Here is a 21,789-nt window from a genome sequence, read left to right as displayed (position 1 = left end):
ATGCTCGTCTTTAGGACCGCTGCCCTGCAACAGGGCTACGCTATTTTCCTATTATTGGCATTCTCAACTCTAATCTCTGCCATAACGGTCGACGTTTGTTCTAGTTTCAACACGGCCGAAACGCCACTGAGTAAGTTTGGCAGCAGCGGAACTCAAGAAACGGCCTTTCTAACCCCTTCGCAGATGTCAGCATATACCAAACGAATGGGCTGTGCACGCATTGGTGTGTAGACAAGAACTACGCCTTTGCCATCACGCAGCAGAACTCGTGCTGGTGCTCCAACTACTATCCTGATAAGGCCTCGACAGTCAGCATCAAGGAGTGCAACGTGCCTTGCCCTGCCTGGCCTGACGAGTACTGCGGCGGCCGTGGCTTGTATGGCTATCTCGCCCTCAACGAAGTCGCCCCGTCCGGCACCAAGACGGCACCGGCTTCCACATCAACGCCTACTGAGGTACGTCTATGATGATCTTCTTGCGATGCTCCCGACTCTTGCATTTTTGAGCCCGTTTTCTGTTGCAAATTGATCCCATCCCTGAACCCATGGTGCGAGAGCCCAACTGCGACCTGGAGGAACAAGATCTCTTGACTGCCTGGCCACCCTTGTGTACTGCCTCTTCTTTGTCCAAACACCCCAGCCTTGTTGTCCCTGAAAAACCGGTGGGATGAAGACAGACATCCCTGGCATCCACCGAGTATCGTGATCATGACCGTTAGTGTGACTAAGACTGTGGTGCAGAGCACAGCTTCAACCTCCGCATCGACGTCCTCCACCTCCATGGCTACCTCCACCTCCGCCTGGTCTTCTTCCTCTTCTTCCTCCTCCACTTCTTCTTCCACATCAGAGACGTCGACTACTTCTACAAGTAGCTCATCCTCTGTATGGCTTGACTTGACTTGACCGTGGTTTGCGCCGCGGAACTTTGCATGCAAACTTGGTGCGCGGTGAGAGAGCAGGGCTAACGTGTGTCCACAGTCAACAAGCGACTCAACGACGTTTTCCACCAGCACGCCGCCGCCATCATCGACTCCGACGACCACGCCTACCGATGGCAGCGGCGGCAGTGGAAGCCGCAGTACCGGCAGCACTCCTTCACAGACAGCCGATCCAAGCAAGGATGAAAGCGGCGGCAGCGCTGGCGGCGGGTCCAAGAAGTCGGGGCTGGGCACAGGGGCGATCGCCGGAATCGCAGTTGGCGTGGTCCTCGGCGTGCTGGCCCTCGCCGGTGCTCTTTTGTTCTTGTTCCTCCGACGAAGGAGACAGGGCAAGGACGAGTACCAGAACGACCCGAGCGTGCGAGGCAGCTCATCCGGCATGGTGGGCGTGATTCCCGGAGACTTGACGGGCAACAGCGGCTCGCCAGCCTCGCCCGTTTCGGTTGCCAACAGAAACAGCACGATCCAGATCGATCCTCGAATGGACCCATTCAAGCAAGGCCTCTACATCCGCGGTAGCCACGAAAGTCTGAACACGCTGCGCGACGACCACGACTATTCTCGACGCATCCAGCCGCCCAAGGTGCTACGGGCCGTCAACCCGGATCCCGAAGAGCCCTAAGGCAGTCATCGACATGCCTGTTTCTTTCAAATCATTTGTGCATAGGTGGCTTTTTTTTCTTTCTCGTCACTTTTCTCTTTTGCCTTGGATGGTTCCCTATTGCGCCTTTTTTTTCTCTCTCTTTTCTAGAACGATCCGAGTGTCATGACCGCGTATATGGAACTTCGCCGCTCGGGTTCGAATACACATGACAAAAACAAAAGATTTGGGGTCTTGTCGCTTTTCGAGATACCAGGATGGCGTTGGCAAATTTTTTTTTTCCCTTTGTATTTTTGGAGGGGATAAGGCAAGAAAAAGGGGGTGGTCAACCGGACGTGTCGTCTCTGCGGTCGAGATGAGAAGCTCGGCAAAACGAGGCGAGATTACGAACGACGACGGACCCCTGGGGGCACTTGCACTCGACATAGTACTGGCACCGACGCACGCACGACATCTTTTGGTGCCTCTACGGAGTCGTAATAATCGCGTCTGAGTCGTTTTGGATTCGAGGGGACAGCAGCCGACGTTTGGCATAACGGGTTTTTGCGATAATGGGGCTTGAGCAGGAAGAGCTCAAAGGCACGATTGGCTGGATAGGTGTACATATTGGAACAATGGGCATGAGCAGACATACAGCGCACACGATAGCGGCAGTCCAGCGAGGCGGAAAGCTGAGCGGATGCTGCAAGAATATATATTGGTTTTGAATTGCTGACATGGATGAGGATGGGACACGGCCTGTGAACTGATGCTGATGCTATTATAAGTGCCTGGATTAATAGCGACTTGGTATTGATGAAGTCGAAAGAATTCAGCTGGCCGCAACACACTATCAAACGCAATGGGCCATCTCGTTGCAGCTTATTAGCATTTCCATTTCGCATTTTCATCCATTCAAGAAAAACGGCATCAAAACCTTATCAAAAAATGCTAATGAGTGAGATGGAAAGTAGATGAGAATACAAAGAAGAAGAAAAAAGGAAAAAAGAGAAGAAAGAAAAAGAAACAAAAAAAGAAAAGGGAGAAGAAAAAACAAAAAAAAGAAAGTGACCCTCGACAGAGACAGGATTCGAACCTGCGAGGCCGAAACCATATGATTTCTAGTCATACCCATTAACCACTCTGGCACTCTGCCTTTTGTGCTTCGTTGTAAGATTCGCTCTCTAACTCCCACTATACACCTTTTGCCATATTTAGGAGCGCTTTTTTTTTTTTTTTGTGAGTGTAGGTCTCTTTTCGGATAGTAGTGTGTGCTATTTATAGTGCAGACCACATGCTTGCATAAGGTCAACACGTTGGTGTGGGTCCTGGTGGGAGTGGCTTGGGTAGGGGTTGTGGGACGCCACTGACGAGAAACGGTACATACAGAAACTCGAACAGGAACAGGAACAAGAAGAACAGACAGCCACAGCAACAGCTTCCTTATTCAACGACTACCAAGCTTCAGAACAAAGACACGAAAAGATTAAGACGGCAAACACAACCAAAACAATGGTATTTGCTCATCAAGCCATACATACCATCACATATTTGTCCATCCTTGCCATTCAAAATATCTTCTTTGTCTCTCTCTCTCTCTCTCTCTCTTCTTTCATTCTTCCTCTATGTCTGATTTACCCAGTCTATGTACAGGCGTGCCCGCTCGCTGACCCATGACCCCCTCCCCCCTCGAGCCGAACAACAAAATGATCAATTTTTAAGTCAAAGAAGGAAAATGCGCAAAGCAGTGGGGAAAAAAAATGCCCATGATATCGGGATATCACCCTCTTCTTCTCCTTTCAGATGGGGTGGGGTTTCGAAAAAAAACAAATGCGTAAGCGCAGATGCAAAACAAGATGCGCAAGATGACAAGAAAAAGAAGCAAAAAAAAAAAAAGAACCTTCAGCCACCTGTGCGCCCTCCCTACCGTTGGTATCGTAAACAAGACAGCCGTCGTGATTGTAGTAATGGAACGAGACTTCATCCTCCTTTTCTCTAAGTGTTTCTTCTTTAGACGGAAAAAAGATCATCTTTCGTCTAATTTCTTCAACCTTGTCTCCAATCTCCTTGGTTGTATTGCTCCGACGGCCGCAATGGTCGCTGTGGGGGCGACTGATCGTATGAGTGGTAGGGTGACTGCGCGTGCGCAGCGCCGCCATATGGGGGCGGATCGTATGAATATGCTTGCGCGTGTTGTAGGTGCTGCTGGCCGTACGCTGACGGCGGTGACGCGCCCATGCTCGAGTCGGGGTTGGGCTGCGCGTTGTAGATCAGGCCGACCCTCTCGTCGCCGATCGGGGACATGACGCCGCCTCCGCCGACGCCGTGGTACGCGGTGGCCGTGGGGTCCTCGAAAGCGGGATTGTATGCGTCCTGGCCGGGCTTGGGCTCGTGGAGGTTACTCAGGCTCAGCGCCTCGTCGTTGGCGGTGCCCAGCTTGTAGCTGACGTCCTCCTTGCGCCTCTTGATGCCGCAGAAGAGCCAGCGCATGCCTCGCACAAAGGCCTTGACCAGGTCCCACAGGTTCATGGCATCCCACAGCGCCCGCAGGCCGAGGAAGCCGCCGCGGTTGGGCAGAACAGGCTTCTCCAGTCCAATGGTGCCCTTGGACGCATCGGGGCTCGGGTAAAAGGACGAGGCGGCGCCGCGGCGGTAGACTTGATAGGGGAAGGCCCAGATGTGCAGGCAGGAAAAGATGGCCATTTCGACGCACAGCAGCAGGGCTGGGATGCCCACCTTGAGATCCGGATAGGCAAGGACCTCGCCAGGCTTGACAATCTTGAGCGTCGATGTGCCGACGGAAATGGCCGAGGCCTGCCAAAAGGACAGGAAGACGACGAGCTTGATGGCGAGAATCTTGAGGAACAGCTTGTGCTCGGAAAGGGGCTTGGCAAGCTGAATGTAGAACTGGATGAGGCAGTACATGGCGATGGTGACGGACAGGGCGTTGATGACGAGGACCTAGTCATGTTAGACGCTTCCGAGATGCTAGAGACAGATAGCTCTTTGTGCCATCATGTACGAAGGGGCCAGAGTGCTGGTTACTTACCCAGATGTGAGCAAAGACGGGAGAGTTGGAGCTCTCGCAGTAGCGCCCATAGTGCTCGGTCAGGACGGCCGTCACGGTCATGGCAACGCGGATGAAGCAGTACTGGTACACGCCGATCCAGATGATGTTGAACCAGGTCAGGCCGCTCTTGGGCGTGCGCCAGGGGCCGCGATCGCCGCCGCAGCACTTGGCGAACCAGTTGATGGGCATGACCCAGCCCTGGATCGGGCGAAGGCCTCGGAAGAACTCCTTTTGCGTATGCAGGTCGGGCGCGCAGTAGTGGCAGATGAGGCCGAAGAAGGAGGCAATGGCAAAGGCCTCGTAGCAGTCGGAGATGACGGAGAAGTAGGTGGCGCGCCAGTACCACTCCAGCTGCATGTACGAGGAGATGGCGTAGACGGGGACCATGAAGAGGATGCGGATGATGCTGCCGAGGTTAGCCGGATGTGTGCTATTGATGCGTCAAAGACAAATTGTTCCGGCATGCTCACTGTCGCTGCTCCTTGGGCTGTGTGTAATGCGTGGCGTGCATGAAGATGAGATAGAGACTCAGCACGACGGCGATGAGCGTGGACCCGGCGGCGATGACGCGGGCGAGGTCGTGGAAGTTGAGAGGCCCGGCGATCTTGATCTCGGATCCCGGAGAGACTGCGGGAGCGTTAGTCTTGTGCAACGAATCCGGGCTGTCGTCGCGGAGAAAAGGGGGACGACGGAAGACGCATGGCGGCGCAAGAGAGACATACTCCTCATCTCCTCCAACGTCGAGTTGCACGTGAGGTTCATGATGGCGGTTTGGCGTCGAGGCCGGTCAGTCGTGGTTCGTATGGGAGCCCTCCGAGGGGGGCAATAGCCAGCTCTGTGGCCAGCGACGTGCGCGCAGAATCAACTCGTCGTCTCGGTGGATGGTTTCGCCCGGCGATGCGTTCAACAGCGTGCGACCGACTCCTCCTGGATCATGCGAACAAAGGGCTGTGTCGTCGGCCGTCGTGGGACAAGGGGCGCGCAGCTGAGGATCCGTCGACAGTCGCCCGCAAAAGCTCTTCTCCTCCTCCCTGTGCGTCTCGACACACTCCTCCCTTCTCTCGGTCGCGGAAACCCCGGGGCTTCGAATTCTGGGTCGATTTGGTCGGATCCAGCCTGGGTCGGGAATGTGTTCGTATTGGAAACGAAGCCAGCCCGTCGTGCCTCGTATAGGAGAAGCGGCACAGAAGGTGTCTCGTCGTGACCCTCTGGCAGCGGCGAAGCAGAGAATGGAGAGAAGATGGAGCGAATGGAAAGGCAAAGGGTGAAGAGCGAAAATCGAAAACAAGAGGAGAAAAAGGAATGGAAAGGAATGTCGCGAGTGGGTAAAAAGACGGGCAGCGAGAGCGATCGACTGGACTAGAGAAATAAGAAGCAGAACAAAGTGCGGACAGGGATCCGGGAAGAGGAGAGACAAAAGAAGAGAGGTGCAGAAAAAGAAGAACGAGGTGAGAGAGAGGTAGAGAAAGGGACCCCGACCAGGCAGGGGAGGGGGGGGGTGAGCAGAGTAAAAAGGACATGTACCTATGCAAAGGCTGCCCGGGCTGTCATTTTCTAGGTACCTACCTACTAAGTAGGCTGCCTCGTTCCAGTAGGAGGTAGGAGAGCGCTAAAAGTCGGAGTGTCGGGGGCTTTGGATAGCCGCTGAAAGGCCGCTTGGCGGGTGGCTGTAGCGGGTGGCTGTAGCGGGTGGTGCCTGTAACTCAGGGCATGGGGGACCGTTGGACATTCATGTGACGCCCTCGTGGATCAAGGTAGGTACCTTACCTAGACTCGACTTGCACCTGGATGGAGTCCTCCCGCATCTTGCTGCCCTTTTCAGACATGCACGTATTAATGATTGCATGTACTGTCCTAAGATACACGTACTCGTAAACAAGACATCCTCTCACAGATGAAGCTCGTAACTTGGGCCGCGTCAAGCATTCGTCTGTCATGCTGCGCCCAAGTGTAGTATCTGTAGCAAAACCGCAGAAGAAGAAAAAAAAGGCCAGGCCGTTTCACATGGACGGGCTGCGTCTCCATCGCCGCGTCGCCCAGCGGCTCGTGATTGGCGATTGTGTGGCAGGGGGGTGGGAGGCTGAGTGTCTGTCCTTCTTCTCCCGCTCTCTCTCTCCCTCTCTCTCCCAATCAACGCCTCGTTTCATAGTTGCCGTGACGAACTTTCTTTAGGTGCTGCTACTACCTAGTCATAGCAAGGCCACGAAGATGGGCTGTAACACTGCGGGTGTTGGCCACCCCAAGGTGTTTGAGCGTTGCTCGCCTATCGACCATGTCTGACTACATACCGTATCTGCATATCCACACAAGGCGCATTGGATGCTAAAGACAACAAGATGAAGATACCCTCGTCAAAAGGCGGCCTCCCTCCCGCTCGACTAGTGAATGCATCTCCCTTTCTTTGCTAACTTGAATCGGACCAAGCCCAGTCCTGCACGTCTTTAGCACTTCGGACCCGGAGATCGGAGTGCGGACGAGCAGCGGAATAGACAGACATCAATCCATACATACATGTACCTTACTATCACGTAACCCGCACCCGTTTATTATTTAAATACAAGGCATGCCAAGCCAAGCCCAGCCCAGGAACGCGCGTCATGAAAATGCGCCTCATTTCGACATGTATGTACATGCATTTACTCACTCACTCATTCATCTCATTCATCTTGATCCAGCAACTCACGATACAAATAGTACTCTCGAACTTTTCTTGTCCATACTACATACTGCCTTTCATAGCGATCACCGCCTTTCAAACTTGAACCCAGCTCCATCCCGCTCCTCTGCAGATCCCCCATCCACAGCAGGACCTGCAATTCGAGCCCCAAAGTACCTTACCTACAAGCTACATGTACCTTACCTTATGCCACTGCCCCTAAATAGCACCTTGGTCACCAGCCGAAACTCCCTTTCAGGGGCTTCCCTTGAATAACGATGCGCAAACGGCGTCACGTCACTGTGGATTTTTCTTCTTCTTTACATGTACTTTTCGGTACACGTACTCTAAATTCTCTTACGCACACGCCCCTCTGTCTGCATGCTCTAGCTGGAGGTATTGGACTCTGGCAGCATCATCACAAAGCAAGCCAACAAAAGAAGCCCATTGACTCATGATGCCAAACGGAAATGCTTCCGACCCAAGCTGGAGCAAACAAATCACTTCAAGGCAGGGCAAATGATTTCTTTCTCTCTCCGCAGAAAAGACAAATAAGAGAGTGCACCTCTTGGCCAGGACCCCCCCCTTCCCACAAGGTTCGCGAATAACGCCCGACCCCGAAACCCGGGTTGCCCGCATTGATCACTCAATCAAAAATCCAATCTCCTCCATCTCGGAGCATCCAGCCAAACCACAGACATAGTCGGAATAAATATTCTGAAAAGCCTAACTATGTAATGCTAATTTATCATTATACGACATAGTCTACCTTGCACATTTGCTCAGCTAATCAACAACCTCTTCTGGTTTTTTAAACACCCTCGCCAAACTTCCTTTCCATAGTATAGTATAAACCCTCAACACCAGAGACAAATACGCGCCCACACCCGACACCCCTTTCAAAGGAAAAAAACATCCAGAGAAATGTCATCATCCAACCCCCCGCCCTTCCTCCCAATTCTTCCCGCCCGGAAAATCGGCAATCTTGCATCATGCGCCAAGATGCCTTTTTTTTTTTGCGTTCCAAGCAAGCCACATCTGATCTGACACAGCCCTCTTCTTTCACATGCACACTCCCCTCCCTCCAACTACATGTACGAGTATGGTTATAGGTTGGTTTATTTTGTCCGCTGCTTGCCGCCCTATCATATGGCTCCAAGTCAAAAGTACGATGATGACATGTTTGTCTGCGATTTGTTATACTACTGATCCATCAATCATTCGCAAAGAAGGTAATAAATGATGAGTCTTGAATAGGAATGTCTATACTGAACTTTGGAGCACAGCTGCTTTGAAAAAAAAATAGACTTCTGACGCCATCCTAATCCATCTTATCATGTTGGTCGCCACATGTATGTACAGCCTCCTCCTCACTGACGGACACTTGTCCATGCAGTATTAAGGTACATGTAAGGTAGCCAGAAATAGCACTTACTAAGAACCACCACAAGGTACGGTATGGCCTGCTTATACAACCTTTACTCTATACATTCAAGTTGCTCTTCTCCCTGTACTTATGTAGTCAAATTTCAACATATGCTGATTTATAAAGGGTTTCATTGTTAAGGGTAGGACAAATGCCATCCAGCACTTGTCCCCAACCCCCCTCACTACCTTGGTAGGACTTGATATACCCGTACAAAGATTCCATCTATTCTAGCTTCCATTTCTTCTTTCCTCTGTCCCGATTTGTTTTCTTCCTTCAGATTTTACATTATCGTACATGGCGGGCGTCATAATTCATCAAACCAGAGACAAGGTAGTAAAAAGTCGTAAAAACCATGGCGCAAATGATCGCATCGACTGTCGGTATAATTCCTCTTTCGCTTCATCCCCCTCCCCTTTTCTTTGCGTTCATCTTTCTGCACTTATCTGTTGCGCCGGAACGGCAATATTGATACACTTATTTGATACAAGGAATCTTGGTTCGAGGCTCGAAGCTGACCTTCTCACGGTATTATAAGGACCGGAAAGGCAGGCGTAGGTAAAAGGTAGGTAGGTACCTAGGTAGGTACGTAGGCACGTAGTAGGCGGAAAAGATGATAAGATGCCATCTGCATCATGATTGCTGAATCGATTCCATTCGGCCGTACCAGCTGTCGTAAAAAAGGACAAAGAATAGATTGTAATAAGACAAGCGTTAAGAGAAGAACATGTAGCTCCGTATCTGACAATTTCTGAAAATCGATCGCAGCGTGGGTGAAAAGGGCGAATAAGCTCCCATCCTCTCCAAAGACAACAACAACAACAACAATCTTGGATCCAAAGGCCGGTCGTATCAACAACAAATGTTTGACCTCCTCCCCTGGCTATCCAGACTACCTAGTCTTTGTTCGGCAAACGATGCCATGTGCAGGTTCGTCGCTTCCGTTCCCGCAGTCTCCGGATCACCGTCGTGCTCGCTTCTCACGATCGCTTGACAAGGCTCCGTCGGCTTCTTCGCCTCTCCTCTTGCGTCCTCGGTCATCTCTATGCTCCCTCCGCTGCTCCTCCGTACGCTGTGCTCCGTCCCTCGTCGTCCCTCGGTTGCTCCTGTTGCCGCTGCGCTCGTCCCCGCCCCTGGCTCCCATTCCGCCCTCGCCCCTGTGCCGCGACTCGCGGCCGCTGCTCGGCGCTGCTGGTGCGTCTCTCGATCCGCCATCTCGGGCCGACCTGCGAGCATCCCTATCCTCTCGGGTCGCGCCCTCTACACCACCAGCCATGGATCGTCGATCACGGTGCTCGCTGTGCTCCTTGCCGTCTCTCTCTCGTTCGCGGCTGCTTCGGCGCGATGACCGCTTGGATCGGTCGTTTCGGCCATCGCCGCGATCTCGTCGGCTCCGGTCGTGCTCTCCACGCCCTGGCCCGTCATCCCCATTCGGGGGACCGCTCCGGGCTGATGATTCATGCCACTGTGCATCTGAGCGGTCAGGCACGGATGGCGTCATGTCTCCTCCCGCCAAAACTTGAGCGTCCGAGTGGCCGAGCATCTGTCGGGGAGGGTTGACACGGGGGCCGCTTGGGCGTCCTTCATTCGGCATGGCCGCCTGAGCCTGCTGAAGCATGTTATTGATGCCTGCCAGCTGTCTTCTCCCGCCACCAGATCTTGACGACCTGTCGCCAGAGGAAGCAGGGCCAGTAGGCACAGCAGGCTCCAACGGGAGAGCGCCGGCGGACGACCTAGGTCCCGGCCTGTCATTGCCAGAGGAAGACATGGAGTGACGCACGGGTCCGTTGCCATGCCCATACGGCGGAGGTCCTGGAGGTGGGGGAGGCGGTGGCGGAGCGTTGGATCCGGGGCCGCCCATTTGCGCAAGTCGATCGGGGTGCACTCCAGACGATGCCGCTGTGCTGCTGCCTTGGCCTTGGCCACCAGGTGTATTCTCCTGTGCGCCGCCGCCGCCGCCGCCGCCGCCAAAGTTCCTCATCCTATCGGGATGTGGTCCGCCTGGAGCTCCAGAGGGAGCTGCCGACGGCCCAGTGCTGTTACCGCCGGGCTCATAGCCACGACGGCCACGGCCGGATGCAGGACCTGAAGGGGGGTGCCTTTCTTGCGAGGGTGGTCGAGACGCCTCGGAAACTCCATATCGACTGTCGGGCCGACTTGGCATCGCGGGAAGCGGCCCTGGTGGATTGTTCCTTGCTGTACCCCGGCCTCGCCCACGGGGACCGAGAGGAATATCCGGAGTACTAGTAGCGGCTGGCACCGGATTGAGCCGTCCGTAGTTTTGATCTTGATAAGGAGGCCTGTGCTCTACCTCCTGTCCGAGCGCTGATCTGTGGAAGCCTGAAGAAGAAGAGGCATCCCGCATCTTGTCCATATGGGCTCTCTCCCCGTCGCGCTCCATGCCCTTGCTGCCGCGATAGCTCTCTCCACCGGGTGGTGAACGTTCGCGGGCAGTTCGTCCGGTAGGCCGCATGACATCTTGCGGGAAGGGGTGCCCGTGCCGATCCTCGTAGGGTCCAGACGGGGGTCCATGCTCGTGCCCATATCGTCCGCCGCTGCGCCGAGGAGACTGCGCCCTAGGTCCTCCTCTCTCTCGAACGTCTTCTCTCAACCGCCCATGCGCAGCATCATCGCGTTCGTCAATCAATGCAGCGCGCTCCGGGTTGATCGATTCCATCGAATCCTGCGGCCCGGGTCGTCGGCTGCGGGGTCCTCGATCTGGCTCCGGGCCTCGTCGCGGTCGGTCCCCGTCATCCTGGGCGAACAATGCCGCCCTCTGGGGGTTCATGGCTGGCTCGGGTGCATCAGCAGGGCCGGGAGGAGCCGAAGGTGTCTGAGAGGGCATGTCGCCCAATCGGTCCTGGGGTCTGTTTGTCCAGGAGTCTCTTGGCATCCACTCTCTTTCCTGTTGTCTCGGGCGAGGCGGCAGGTCTGTCGGGCCAGCGTCGCGGGGCGCCATGTCGTTTCCACGGCGGTCCAGGTATTCGCGAGAGCGATCAGGTCTGTCCACCTCCATAGCTCGGGTTTCGCGAGGATCCCTCGTGTCACGGTGGTCTTTGCCCTCTCTAGGGTCACGACTTTCCCAAGACTCTCGTGGATCTCGGCTGTCACGCACTCTGTGACTATCCCTGCCGTCTCTCGCATCGCGACGGTCATGTCCTCGACTCTGCGGATAACGTTCTGGGGTAAAGTGGCTCGGTATAGGAACATCGGGTCGCGTGGGAAGGTTGTGTGCGGGCCTGTCGGGGAGAGTGTGGGGGCGAGTGTCGTTTCTTGAACCATGAGGACCTGAACCTTGACCGCCCATGGGAGTAGATGAGCGTGGAGGCCCATCATCTCGAGACATGGAGACGTCTCGTTTAGGACCGGACGGCTTAACAGGTAAGGTGTCCTTTGACATGGCAGAGGTTGGCTGGGCTTTTCCATCTGGAACTTCTCCATCTTCTTTCTCAGCCGTAGGGGGTCTGTTTGCAGGTGATCTGTAGCGTTGGCTGTTAGTAGGAGGCAAAGCCTGGGGGACATGTGAGTAAAAGTACCTCGTTGTCTGTGGCTGGAAATCAGAAGCCGTAGCACGCAAATTCGACGCAGCCGATTTATCAGCATCGGATTGAGGAGCGCCGCCCTTGTTTGATTCGATAGTTTTAGTCACGGCGCCTTGCACATGCTGTGAATGCAAAAGGTGAGGACTCACTGCATTGGGTCGGAAAGCCTGGACCATAACCCATTTCGACTTTCGCTTCTGCAACTCCGACATGGCTCCCTGGGCGGCCACAGACAAGTCCACTCTGTGGCCCTCCTCATTCTCGGCTGCTGTCTTGGATGCAGCTTCTTGCTTGGTAATCTTCTGAAGCTGTGCGGTGAACTGGGTGGCCATGAAATCAATGGCAGGGAAGTAATCCAGGACGGCCTTGAGAACGGTAAGGGCGTTCCTGATGTGCATCCACTCCGTCCCAGCCAAGCAACTCTTGAGCGCTGTATTCAAGTTCTTATGCCAGCGGAACAGGAGATCTTTGAACTGAGCGTGCTCCATCAAAGTATCCGGTGCTCCGTCCTCCTTGAGACTGACAGCGAATCCGAGATATGGCCGGTCACTAGGTCCCTTTCCTTCCTTGTCGTATGCGCCCAGACGTGGCTGGTCTTTGCTTGGCCTGCCCTTTTCAGTCGGCTCATTCTTGTGCCATCTGGACAGGTCTCGGAGGATCAGCTTGAGGAATCGGCCGAGGTACTCGGCCTCCCTGACGGAGCTGGTGAAGACGAGAGACCGCAGCCGGTTGGCGTTGAAGAGTCGATCGTAGAGGGACATGAGCTTGAAATTGGGCGCTCTCGATTCATGCAGCATTATGATGAACTTGTAGGTATACTCGGCGTCTGCTGGCGATAAAAGGGCCCTAGGGAGGAAGCACTGCTCCAGAAGAATGTCTGACAGGCTATCGGGCTTGATCTTGGGGTCGGGACAAAGCGATTGGACCTGCTCGGCCAAGCACTCCATCCATTTCGCTTTTCGCTGGCGGTGTTCCTTGAGCTCCATCGAGAGGCTGAGCTGCTGTTTCAAGAGTTCCTGTCTCTTTTCATTCTTTCGCTCTTGGCCTCTGCGAGACATGTCCGATCGATCCCTGAGGATGGCTTGACCTTCGCTCTCGAGACGGTCTTTTTCTTCCTTGTACATTTCCTCGGGGCAGAAAACATCGCCGAGCTGCAGGGCCCAAAAGACAGCATAGAGTTCAGGGTTGATCTTTTGCCAGACCTCGGGCCGCACGGTCTGTTTGAGCACCTCGACAATGGGTTGCAGAGGCGCGAGCGTCAACGTCGCATCGTCCGATTTCTGCTTGTGTTTCGTATCAGCTGCGGCACGCGGGCCAGTTGAAGGATTATCAGTTCCCACCTGCTCATCGTTTGTAGAAGCAGCCACACCCGATTTATCCTTGGGCTCATCGCTCATAGATACATCTCCCTCCTTGTCAGTAGCCTCCTGTTGCGTAGATTGAGTGTTCTCTTTTGCAGTTTCTGCCTCCTTCTGACCCCAAGGATACAGTCGGTGAGACAGGCTGGCGCGTCCAATCAGGAAAGCGATGCTTGTGTCCAATCCGTAGGAACTAATCAGCTCGTTGATGGAGGGGACCAAAGCGTCGAATGCCGAAGGTTCCAGATTGCTCCAGATGAAGTCGAGATACAACACCAGTATCTGATGGGAATCATCGACCAGGGCCGACAAGTACTTGACGTGAGCTTCGTCTTCGGGGACCTTGTATATAGCTGACTGGCGATACTGCGCGAGGTTGAGAAGCAGCCGGGCGGCAAGCTTCGAGTCCGTGAGGGCCTGGATGAGTCGCTTTGAGCTCCTAACACTGTCAAAGCGTTTATCCTGGCCACGGATCAGCGTTTGACGACGCAGTCGTTCTCCGCCAGCCATTGATAGGATCTGGGCGTCGTTGAAGTCGACAGAGTCGACGATGCCGCCCATGGAATTGACGAACTCTTTCAGAATGATCAGATCGGTTGAATTGCCGCGCTGGAGTTGGTCATTAACGTATTGGAGAACGGGAATAGGATTGATGGCCGAGTAGCGTTTGAAGATTTTGCCAGAGAACCTCGAGAGGGCCTGAAGCCACTTGCTTGTCGTGAGGGCATGCTCGGCCTGTGTGCGGCTTCGGGATTTGCCCAGGGAATTCATCAGAGACCAGACCAGGACGTCATAGGAGAGGTCGGTGAAGTATTTGGCGCATTCGACAAAGCCTTCGATCAGGTTCGGGTACGACTCGAGCTGCTCGAAAGCAACTCGGAACACGATACCAGGAGAAGAATAACTGGTCTTGGCCAGCTGCTTGGCCATCTCGCTGATGTTGGTGAGAGACAACCGCTTCATCGTTCCTCGCGTTTCTGCAGTTGCACGAGCAAATGCCGATCGCATGGCCGGCAGCCGAGAGATCTGTCCCTCAAACCACTCCGCGTATATCGAGTATCGTGTTGTCAGCGGATATCGACGGAGTAATTCCCACACTGCGTTGACCACTGCCACATTGGCCTTGGTGTGGCTAAGCGCCGGCACGAGGAGCCTGCGTAGAAGGTCATGCCAGCGAGCATAGTTCGACTCGGATGTATCCTCGGTCAAGCTTTTTGCTCCAATACTGGCCAGCTTGGAAAGCAGAGTTTCGTCTTTGCCGATATTGACACCGGAGATGTTGAGGAAGGTGTTGCAGAGGGTAAAGATATCGTCCACGGTTTGACAGACGGGGATGTTATCGGCCCATTCGTCCCAGTAGAATCGATAATTCTGGCTTTCGTTCGTGTCAAACTTGTCAGGATAGGGCCACCGCCATATCTTCTTGACGGGCGGCCTGACGAGCCGGACACTGCCTTTGGCGACACCCGTTTGGTCTGCAGAAAATATCTCCTTGGCTGGACATTCGGCGCTACCAACAGGCCTTGGGCGGCTTTCGCTGAATACCTTCTCCATCGAGACATGTAATATGCGGTGAATTCGGGATAGAATGTCTGGGAACGTCTCTGGAATCCACGGGAACTTCCCAAGGATAAACAACGACTCTGGGATGGCGCCAATGGTGAGAAGCTGGTCGAGGAGCCTCACTTTCTGCTCCATGGGCTCCGGGAGAGGCTTCTTGTCCTCGGCCGCTTCTGTGGTGGCTGGCTTCTGCTCGGGTTCCACCTTTTTCGGTAGTTCTCGTCGGGGGACGTTGGAAGACACAGGGTTATCGTCGTCGCCTTGGGGAAGAACGCCGGCCATGAGTAGCGCATTCATAGGGCCTCCCCGGGACGCTCTCTCTTCCTTCTCTAGGACCTTCATCTGCTCCTCGCGAACGCGCTCCATCGCTTCATCCGGGGGTGAAAGGTGAGGGTAGAGGTCGGCGAGGGAGATGAAGCCGACTTTGATGAGGAGAGCCGCCAAGTAGAGCAGATTGGCGGGGAGAACATCGGTCGGGTCCCGCAGATCGCTGTAGTAGAAGAGGAGCTTGAAGCCCAGAAGCTGCGCAGCAACCTTGTTGCCGGGTGGCGGAAGGGTTTTGGTAATTTCGATCCATTGTTGATCAAGATCAGAAGGTAATTCGCTCGAGTTGCTGCCGTTGGCGAGCTTCGGTCGATAGGCCGTCAGATTAGATACCTCCCTGCCCCCGAGTTCAAAGAACGCTGCCAGATGCACCTCCCGTGCTCGAGCCCAGAAGGCAACGTCTCGAGCAAGTCTGTGCTGTGCATTGATCTCCTCGTCTTCTGCGGTCGTGTTCCAATGTGGATAATCCGGCTGAGCCCAGGTTGGCAAGCCGCCGACGGCATGGGCCGAGGAGCTGAGGATAAGATGCGAGCGCGGCCACCAAGAGCTGATTCGCAGGAACTTGACGAAGAACTTGAACTGCTTTATGAGAACGGCAGCAGCAACATCGAGAGTGACGTCGAGGACTCGCCCGACGTCCAGGTCGAATGTTCCAATCAGAGCCTTGACCCTCTCAAACGTCTGTTCTGCAAGATCCGGCGACGGTGACGGTATGCTGCTCGTTGTGAAGATTTCGGTGACGAGCTTTGAGTATCCCTCCGTCTCCTCTCGTAAAAGGTTGTAGTTTGCTTGACGGTACAACAGGTTTGTCGCCTGCCTGACACCAAGTCTAGCAAAGGTATCTCTGATGAGGCCAAGCTGCTGAAGTATAGGCGCATCAAGCACTTGTCGCATCAGCGCGGGAGAGACTTCGGTGGCAATGAGGAAGTTGCGAAGAGCCGGGCGGTATAAATCGGGCTGGTTGTCCATGACAATAGCCAGCGAGTCGAGGAGTAGCGTGTGAGGAGCGACATAGAAATCCTTAGTAACCTCTGTCGTTTCGTCCCCCAAAATCTCCTTGACACACGTTCCAGCATCTGTGGCATCCAGCCTGTTCTCAACAACCGCATAAATAAACTCCTGGAACAAGCTGGACAGTTCCGTGATGTCGACGTCTTCTCGCGACTGCACGCCATGCCGAACAATCTCTTCACGCCCTCGTTCAGCCCATGACCGGATCTTTTCCTCTGTGAGATTATCATAGTGATACTTCGATCCTGTGGGAGGGGCGGTTTCTGATGTAGATTCGGCGGGAGAAACATTAGTTGGTGGAGGTGAAGCTGGCGGAGGCCGCGAGAAGGCAGGCGGCGGTGGTTTGGTTACTGGAGGTGGGTTGGGCGCTCCTCGAGGTGCTGGAGAGGGCTGCGGTGTCGGCTGGGAGGAGGAGCTGGGCCTTCGCGAAGCGGGAGGCTGGCTCTGGCCCTGAGCCTGGGCTTGGGCATGGCTCGGGCCTTGGTTCTGGAACTGGGGTTGGTTTTGGTTCTGCTGATGGGTTTGAGGACCACCACGACCGTTCTGGACACGCGACGAGTTCCTCCGATCGACCCCCCGATGGCCTCCCCGGCCTCGGCCTCTGCCTTGGCCCTGACCCTGACCCTGGTTCATTTGGTTCATGCTGTCGTCTCGTTCGTGGAGCGCAAGAGCTGCGTCGCCCGGATTATGCGGCGATGGTCTGCCTCCTTCGCCTGAAGATCGATCAAGTCGCTTTCGCTTCGCGGGCATGACGCTCGAAGATGCTGCGAGGGATGGCGCGTGCTATACCATTAGCGGCAGCTTAATCAGATCATCTGCGTGCTTCTGCGTGGAATCCTTTGAAGAGAGGCGAGGCGATCACGCGGTGACCTGGGCGAAGTTGCGAGCGCTGGGAGCTGGGCCGTAGCTGGCTGCGACAGAAATGCGGGAGGCAAAAAAAGAGTGGAAGGCTCAACAAGCAAACAAAGGGTAAACAAGAAGAAGGCCAAAAGGCCTACGGAAATAGATAAAGATCAATTCGATAAAGACGAGTCGAGCCAAGGCGAGCTTCTGTGGGTGAGAGCAGCGCCGTACGGGACCGGCGTGTCGAGGCTGGAGATTGACGCTGGAAAAGCTGCAGCGTCGAATCAAAACCAAAGTCTGGAGAGGCTCCGCGTGAAGGTCGTGACGATGCGAAAGCAGTTGTGCACGGACCAGGCCAGCCTTGCGCCCGGCGACTCGGCGCACAGGAGGTACACGGCCTGCAGGCGCGCGCTGTAGGGAGCACGAGGTACCCGAAGCTCGGTGCTTGCGCTGGCTCACGTGATTGGTGCGTCAAGTCACCAAGTCGCTGACTAACGCGCCGCGATAGGTAGAGATAAGGCAGTGATCAAGCGTCTTTGAACGAACCGGGGGGGCAGAATGGCGACATTCTCAACCTCCACACATGACCTTTGATTCACTTTGCACTGAGCTAATTCTGCTCTGATTCACTTTTCACTCACCATTTGCTGTTGTGCAACCATAGGGTGGTTCGATTTCAGCCTTGTCGTTGCATTGTCGCATTGTCCTTGCCGTTGTTTCAGCTGCCGGGGATTCCATCCTCACTGCTTGCGCTGCAACTCCGTTCTCGGAGGCCAGACTCTCAGCAAACAATTGGCAACTCGCAACTCTCAAGATGAGCGAGACAACAGGCGCCAATGGCAAAGCCATATACAAATACGGTCAGTACTGTGATGCTCTCTTGCACTCCATAGTTGTCTTCCTTATTCAAGCGACATTCTCTCCTCAATTGGCCTAATCAAGGGGCTCCATTGTCTCTTATTCCCAACTTCTCCCCTCAACGCATCCCGGCCCCCAACTGGCTTAGGCTGTTGCCATAGCATTCTCCTCCATTCCCACTTCTATATCACAACTTTGACAAGAGTGGTGGCTGAATACCTGCAAGAAAGAATCCAATCGCAACCCGAGAACCCCTTTGCGGCTCTCATCCCCGATCAGCAAATAGCCATTGTGCCGGAATTCACTCTCGAATCCGGAGTCACGCTACACAATGTTCCTGTCGCCTACACCACACGAGGCAAACTCTCGCCAACTGGCGACAATGCCATGGTCATCTGCCATGCCCTGACCGGCAGCGCTGATGTGAGCGACTGGTGGGGTCCCTTGCTCGGTGGCCCAGGCAGGGCTTTTGACACGTCGAGATTCTTCATTGTGTGCATGAACAGCCTGGGAAGCCCCTACGGAACCGCAAGTCCCGTCACGGCCAAGGATGGCGATCCAAAGAACGGTCGCTATGGGCCCGAGTTTCCTCTCACGACGATCAGAGACGACGTGAAGTAAGACGCCCCCCTATATCTGCTCCCCTCTTCCCCCCCGCCGCCAGTCATCACGGCACAGATGGGCTGACCTGGACCCAGCCTGCACAAGCTCATTCTAGATGACTTGGGCGTGAAGCAAGTGGCTGCTGTGATCGGTGGTTCGCTCGGAGGCATGTTCGTGTTGGAGTGGGCATACTTTGGCAAGGACTACGTGCGTTGCGTCGTGCCAATTGCCACGTCCAGCCGGCACAGCGCATGGGGCATCAGCTGGGGCGAGGCTCAACGCCAGAGCATCTACGCCGACCCAAAGTATGACGACGGCTACTACTCCTTTGACGATCCGCCCGTGACTGGCCTCGGCGCGGCTCGCATGTCTGCCCTACTCACCTACCGCAGCCGGAACTCGTTCGAGTCCCGGTTTGGGCGCAACATTCCCGACCCTTCCAAGGTGCAGACGATTCGAGAGCGTCCGCGTCCAAGCACGCCTTCGGAAGCGCACTTTCACATCCACAACGACGGCCACAACGTCAAGCGGACATCGGTCTCGCGCAAAAACAGCCAGGCCGGCTCCGGAACCAGCAGCCCGGGCTCGCGGTCAGCCGATAACGCTGATCCGCAGTTCCATGGCCCTGGAAATGACCAAGAGGAGAGTCTGACGGGAGGCGAAAAGATTCCCACGTCGACGTACTTTTCTGCACAGTCGTATCTGCGCTATCAGGGCAAAAAGTTTGTCAAGCGGTTCGACAGCAACTGCTACATTGCCATGACGCGGAAGCTCGACACGCACGATGTGTCCAGGGACCGCGCGGCGTCGATCCCCGAGGCTCTTGCGCTCATTGAGCAGCCCATGCTTGTCCTTGGCATCGAGAGCGACGGGCTGTTCACGTTTGCTGAACAGGAGGAGATTGCGAAGCACGTCAAGAACGCGCGGCTGGAGCGGATCGACAGCTCCGAGGGCCACGACGCCTTCTTGCTGCAGTTTGAGCAGGTTAACCGCTACGTGCTGGAGTTTCTGAAGGAGATTCTGCCCGACATCATGTCCGTCGAGGGTAACGCTCCTGAGGAGGTCGGTGTGGGACAGCTGACCAAGTCGAGCACGTTTGGTGAAGCCGAGGTGGAAGACATTACTGCATGGTAACGGTGGTATTCATTCCGCTGTCGTGTATATAGGCGGTCGTATATGGGCTCATATGACGCCGTGGGTAAAAAAATCTTGACGAGCAATACTAGGCGGTACCAATTTGCTTTCGTGGCATGCTGGCTTTCTATCCATCTTGTCACAAGTGATATGAAGTGTATGGCTCAAGCCATAATATGTGTGAATGCTTAGTTGCCCACATACCACACTATGCCGTGAGCTCTATGGGCAATCGAACGAAGGGGAAGACGAGCAGGCGAGCTTGATATCTGGTCGTGATGGCTTCGCGAGTCTGGGACGCTAGTCCAAATATAGAAATGAGCAGGCAGTGGATATCGTGGGTTGGGTAGTGTGGCGTGGGGGCGGATTTGAGGAGAGTTCCGGGTTGAGCCAAAAGCTCGCAACAGGTCGCCTGTAGGTGTATATGTAGATGTGAATGCAATGGAATTCTTCTTTAGCTGTATCGAGACATACCTGTGCCAAACTCTATGAAGCTGACAGAAGCGCATTTGGGTCGTACATTGTAGTGGTACACTGCTGGTTGGTGGGAGCTGTGAGCATGAGGTATCTTGACAGTGAAGAAGTGAACTGCATTCAGAAACATGAATGCGATATGTAACTACTACTTCTAATTTAGAACTTCTTCAGGCATTACTTTGCAATAGATTCGATATCCTAACCAAGGGACCCATAAGAAGCAACATCAAAACTCCTCTCATAAACGCGAAGCCTGAAATTTCGACCAGGATCATGAGAACTAGAGATAGGGTAAGCACCCATCAATTAAGTAGATATAGAATCAATATGGCGTTTGCATGCCTTTCGTCAGTCCATGGGGGCTTACCTAGCAAAGCGGCGAGCTCACAAAGCTCTCAATAAGAGGAAATGTTTGACAACCTTGATGAATTTCGACATCGGCTTGCAAAGACGCTGTTAAAGAGGATGGACTGAGGTGTTTAGACAATGGCCTGGCCCGACCGCTTGATCTTCTGAGTTGTTGATTGTTAACCATTGACTAGTTGAAAGATCATAATTCACAATACCTAAAAACCCTGTATATGATTAGACGCAGATGATTTATGACGCAGTATCTTATTTGAGGTCTGTTTCTGCTCTGTCCTAAAGACCGCATTGAACGGCGGCATGATGATGCAGAGACACTAGCAGACGGGCTTTTCTCAAGGTTCAGATCCTGCCGGCAGCTTAAAAACAAGTGCAGAGGAATCTACGAGCATCAGCTGTGCAGAAGGATGCCAGCTGATACTATCAAATTGCCGCGGTGTCAGGTATCAGTTTGGAAACTTCATGCTCGGGGATTGAGGAGCCCCGATCTGAAGTGAGAGAGCCGCTTGAAACGATCGGGATGCCTTTGCATTATAGTATGGTTCTACGCATCGGCATTGATGAGCATCACTGTTGGCAGTGGACGCTGGTCTCTGACTGCCAAAAGCGTCTCAAGGAGAGGAAGCGGAACCCAGGTAAGTGGGAGCGGCATCAGGTTCATTGGGACGATTGCGCAGAGTCAAAGCTCTTCGACGATCGACGGCATACCCACCGGCACCTTGCTGAGCAAGCAGGGGAGGTATGTCATCGAGCATCCCGCTGCCGCCGCTCTGTTGCCAACGAACCGGACAGCTGGAAGCAGTGCAAAAAGAACCCGACCAGAGCTGGAAGCGCTTGATGCAGATGCAGGTGGTCGATACGAATGGCACAGCAGAGCCTCTTCCGGGCTGATCAACACAGTGCTGACGGCCTGCCTATGTATGCGGCCAGCACACGACGGGACCCCAGCAGCCCAGATCAGATGCTGTAAAAGGGATGCACCATCGTAGTAGTATTCACGTATGATACAATACGATAATACGATGCGCTGCAGAACCCTGAAAC

General features: G+C 54.4%; 4 protein-coding genes across 4 annotated transcripts; 2 read left to right on the top strand and 2 right to left on the bottom strand.

Annotated features, from left to right (window-relative positions):
• TRIREDRAFT_123636 (uncharacterized protein) lies at positions 1-1,935 on the top strand (the record flags this gene model as incomplete). Its single annotated transcript, XM_006968604.1, has 4 exons — positions 1-130; positions 232-455; positions 741-881; positions 978-1,935. The coding sequence occupies 4 exons, from the start codon at positions 1-3 to the stop codon at positions 1,557-1,559; spliced, it is 1,077 nt and encodes a 358-aa protein (XP_006968666.1). The 3' UTR covers positions 1,560-1,935.
• A 2,021-nt stretch (positions 1,936-3,956) lies between these two features.
• Positions 3,957-5,215, bottom strand: TRIREDRAFT_27948 (seven transmembrane receptor, rhodopsin type; the record flags this gene model as incomplete). Its single annotated transcript, XM_006968509.1, has 3 exons — positions 3,957-4,478; positions 4,567-4,993; positions 5,058-5,215. Coding segments are annotated over 3 exons (1,107 nt in total), but the record flags the coding sequence as incomplete, so codon positions are not given.
• A 4,415-nt stretch (positions 5,216-9,630) lies between these two features.
• On the bottom strand, positions 9,631-17,214 carry TRIREDRAFT_23181 (uncharacterized protein; the record flags this gene model as incomplete). The annotated part of the gene is made up of 5 exons (XM_006968506.1): positions 9,631-12,133; positions 12,206-12,291; positions 12,361-16,709; positions 16,816-16,920; positions 17,016-17,214. 5 exons carry the CDS (start codon positions 17,212-17,214, stop codon positions 9,631-9,633), a joined length of 7,242 nt encoding a protein of 2,413 aa, XP_006968568.1.
• A 752-nt stretch (positions 17,215-17,966) lies between these two features.
• TRIREDRAFT_123633 (homoserine o-acetyltransferase) lies at positions 17,967-19,980 on the top strand. Its single transcript, XM_006968603.1, has 3 exons — positions 17,967-18,167; positions 18,392-18,782; positions 18,864-19,980. Exons 1-3 carry the CDS (start codon positions 18,122-18,124, stop codon positions 19,900-19,902), a joined length of 1,476 nt encoding a protein of 491 aa, XP_006968665.1. The 5' UTR covers positions 17,967-18,121; the 3' UTR covers positions 19,903-19,980.
• Positions 19,981-21,789: the final 1,809 nt, after the last annotated feature.

The sequence above is a fragment of the Trichoderma reesei genome (genome assembly GCF_000167675.1).
Source record: "Trichoderma reesei QM6a unplaced genomic scaffold TRIREscaffold_24, whole genome shotgun sequence".
NCBI classification, from domain to species: Eukaryota; Fungi; Ascomycota; class Sordariomycetes; order Hypocreales; family Hypocreaceae; genus Trichoderma; species Trichoderma reesei.
This window is presented reverse-complemented; position numbering and strand designations above follow the sequence as displayed.

What these genes read in the sequence shown, in the direction of transcription:
- TRIREDRAFT_123633 (XM_006968603.1), top strand. Translation starts at nt 18,122, where the DNA reads ATGAGCGAGACAACAGGCGCCAATGGCAAAGCCATATACAAATACG. An exon ending in CAAAGCCATATACAAATACG is followed by an intron (nt 18,168 to 18,391) that starts GTCAGTACTGTG and finishes AATACCTGCAAG; the next exon opens with AAAGAATCCAATCGCAACCC. An exon ending in ACGATCAGAGACGACGTGAA is followed by an intron (nt 18,783 to 18,863) that starts GTAAGACGCCCC and finishes ACCTGGACCCAG; the next exon opens with CCTGCACAAGCTCATTCTAG.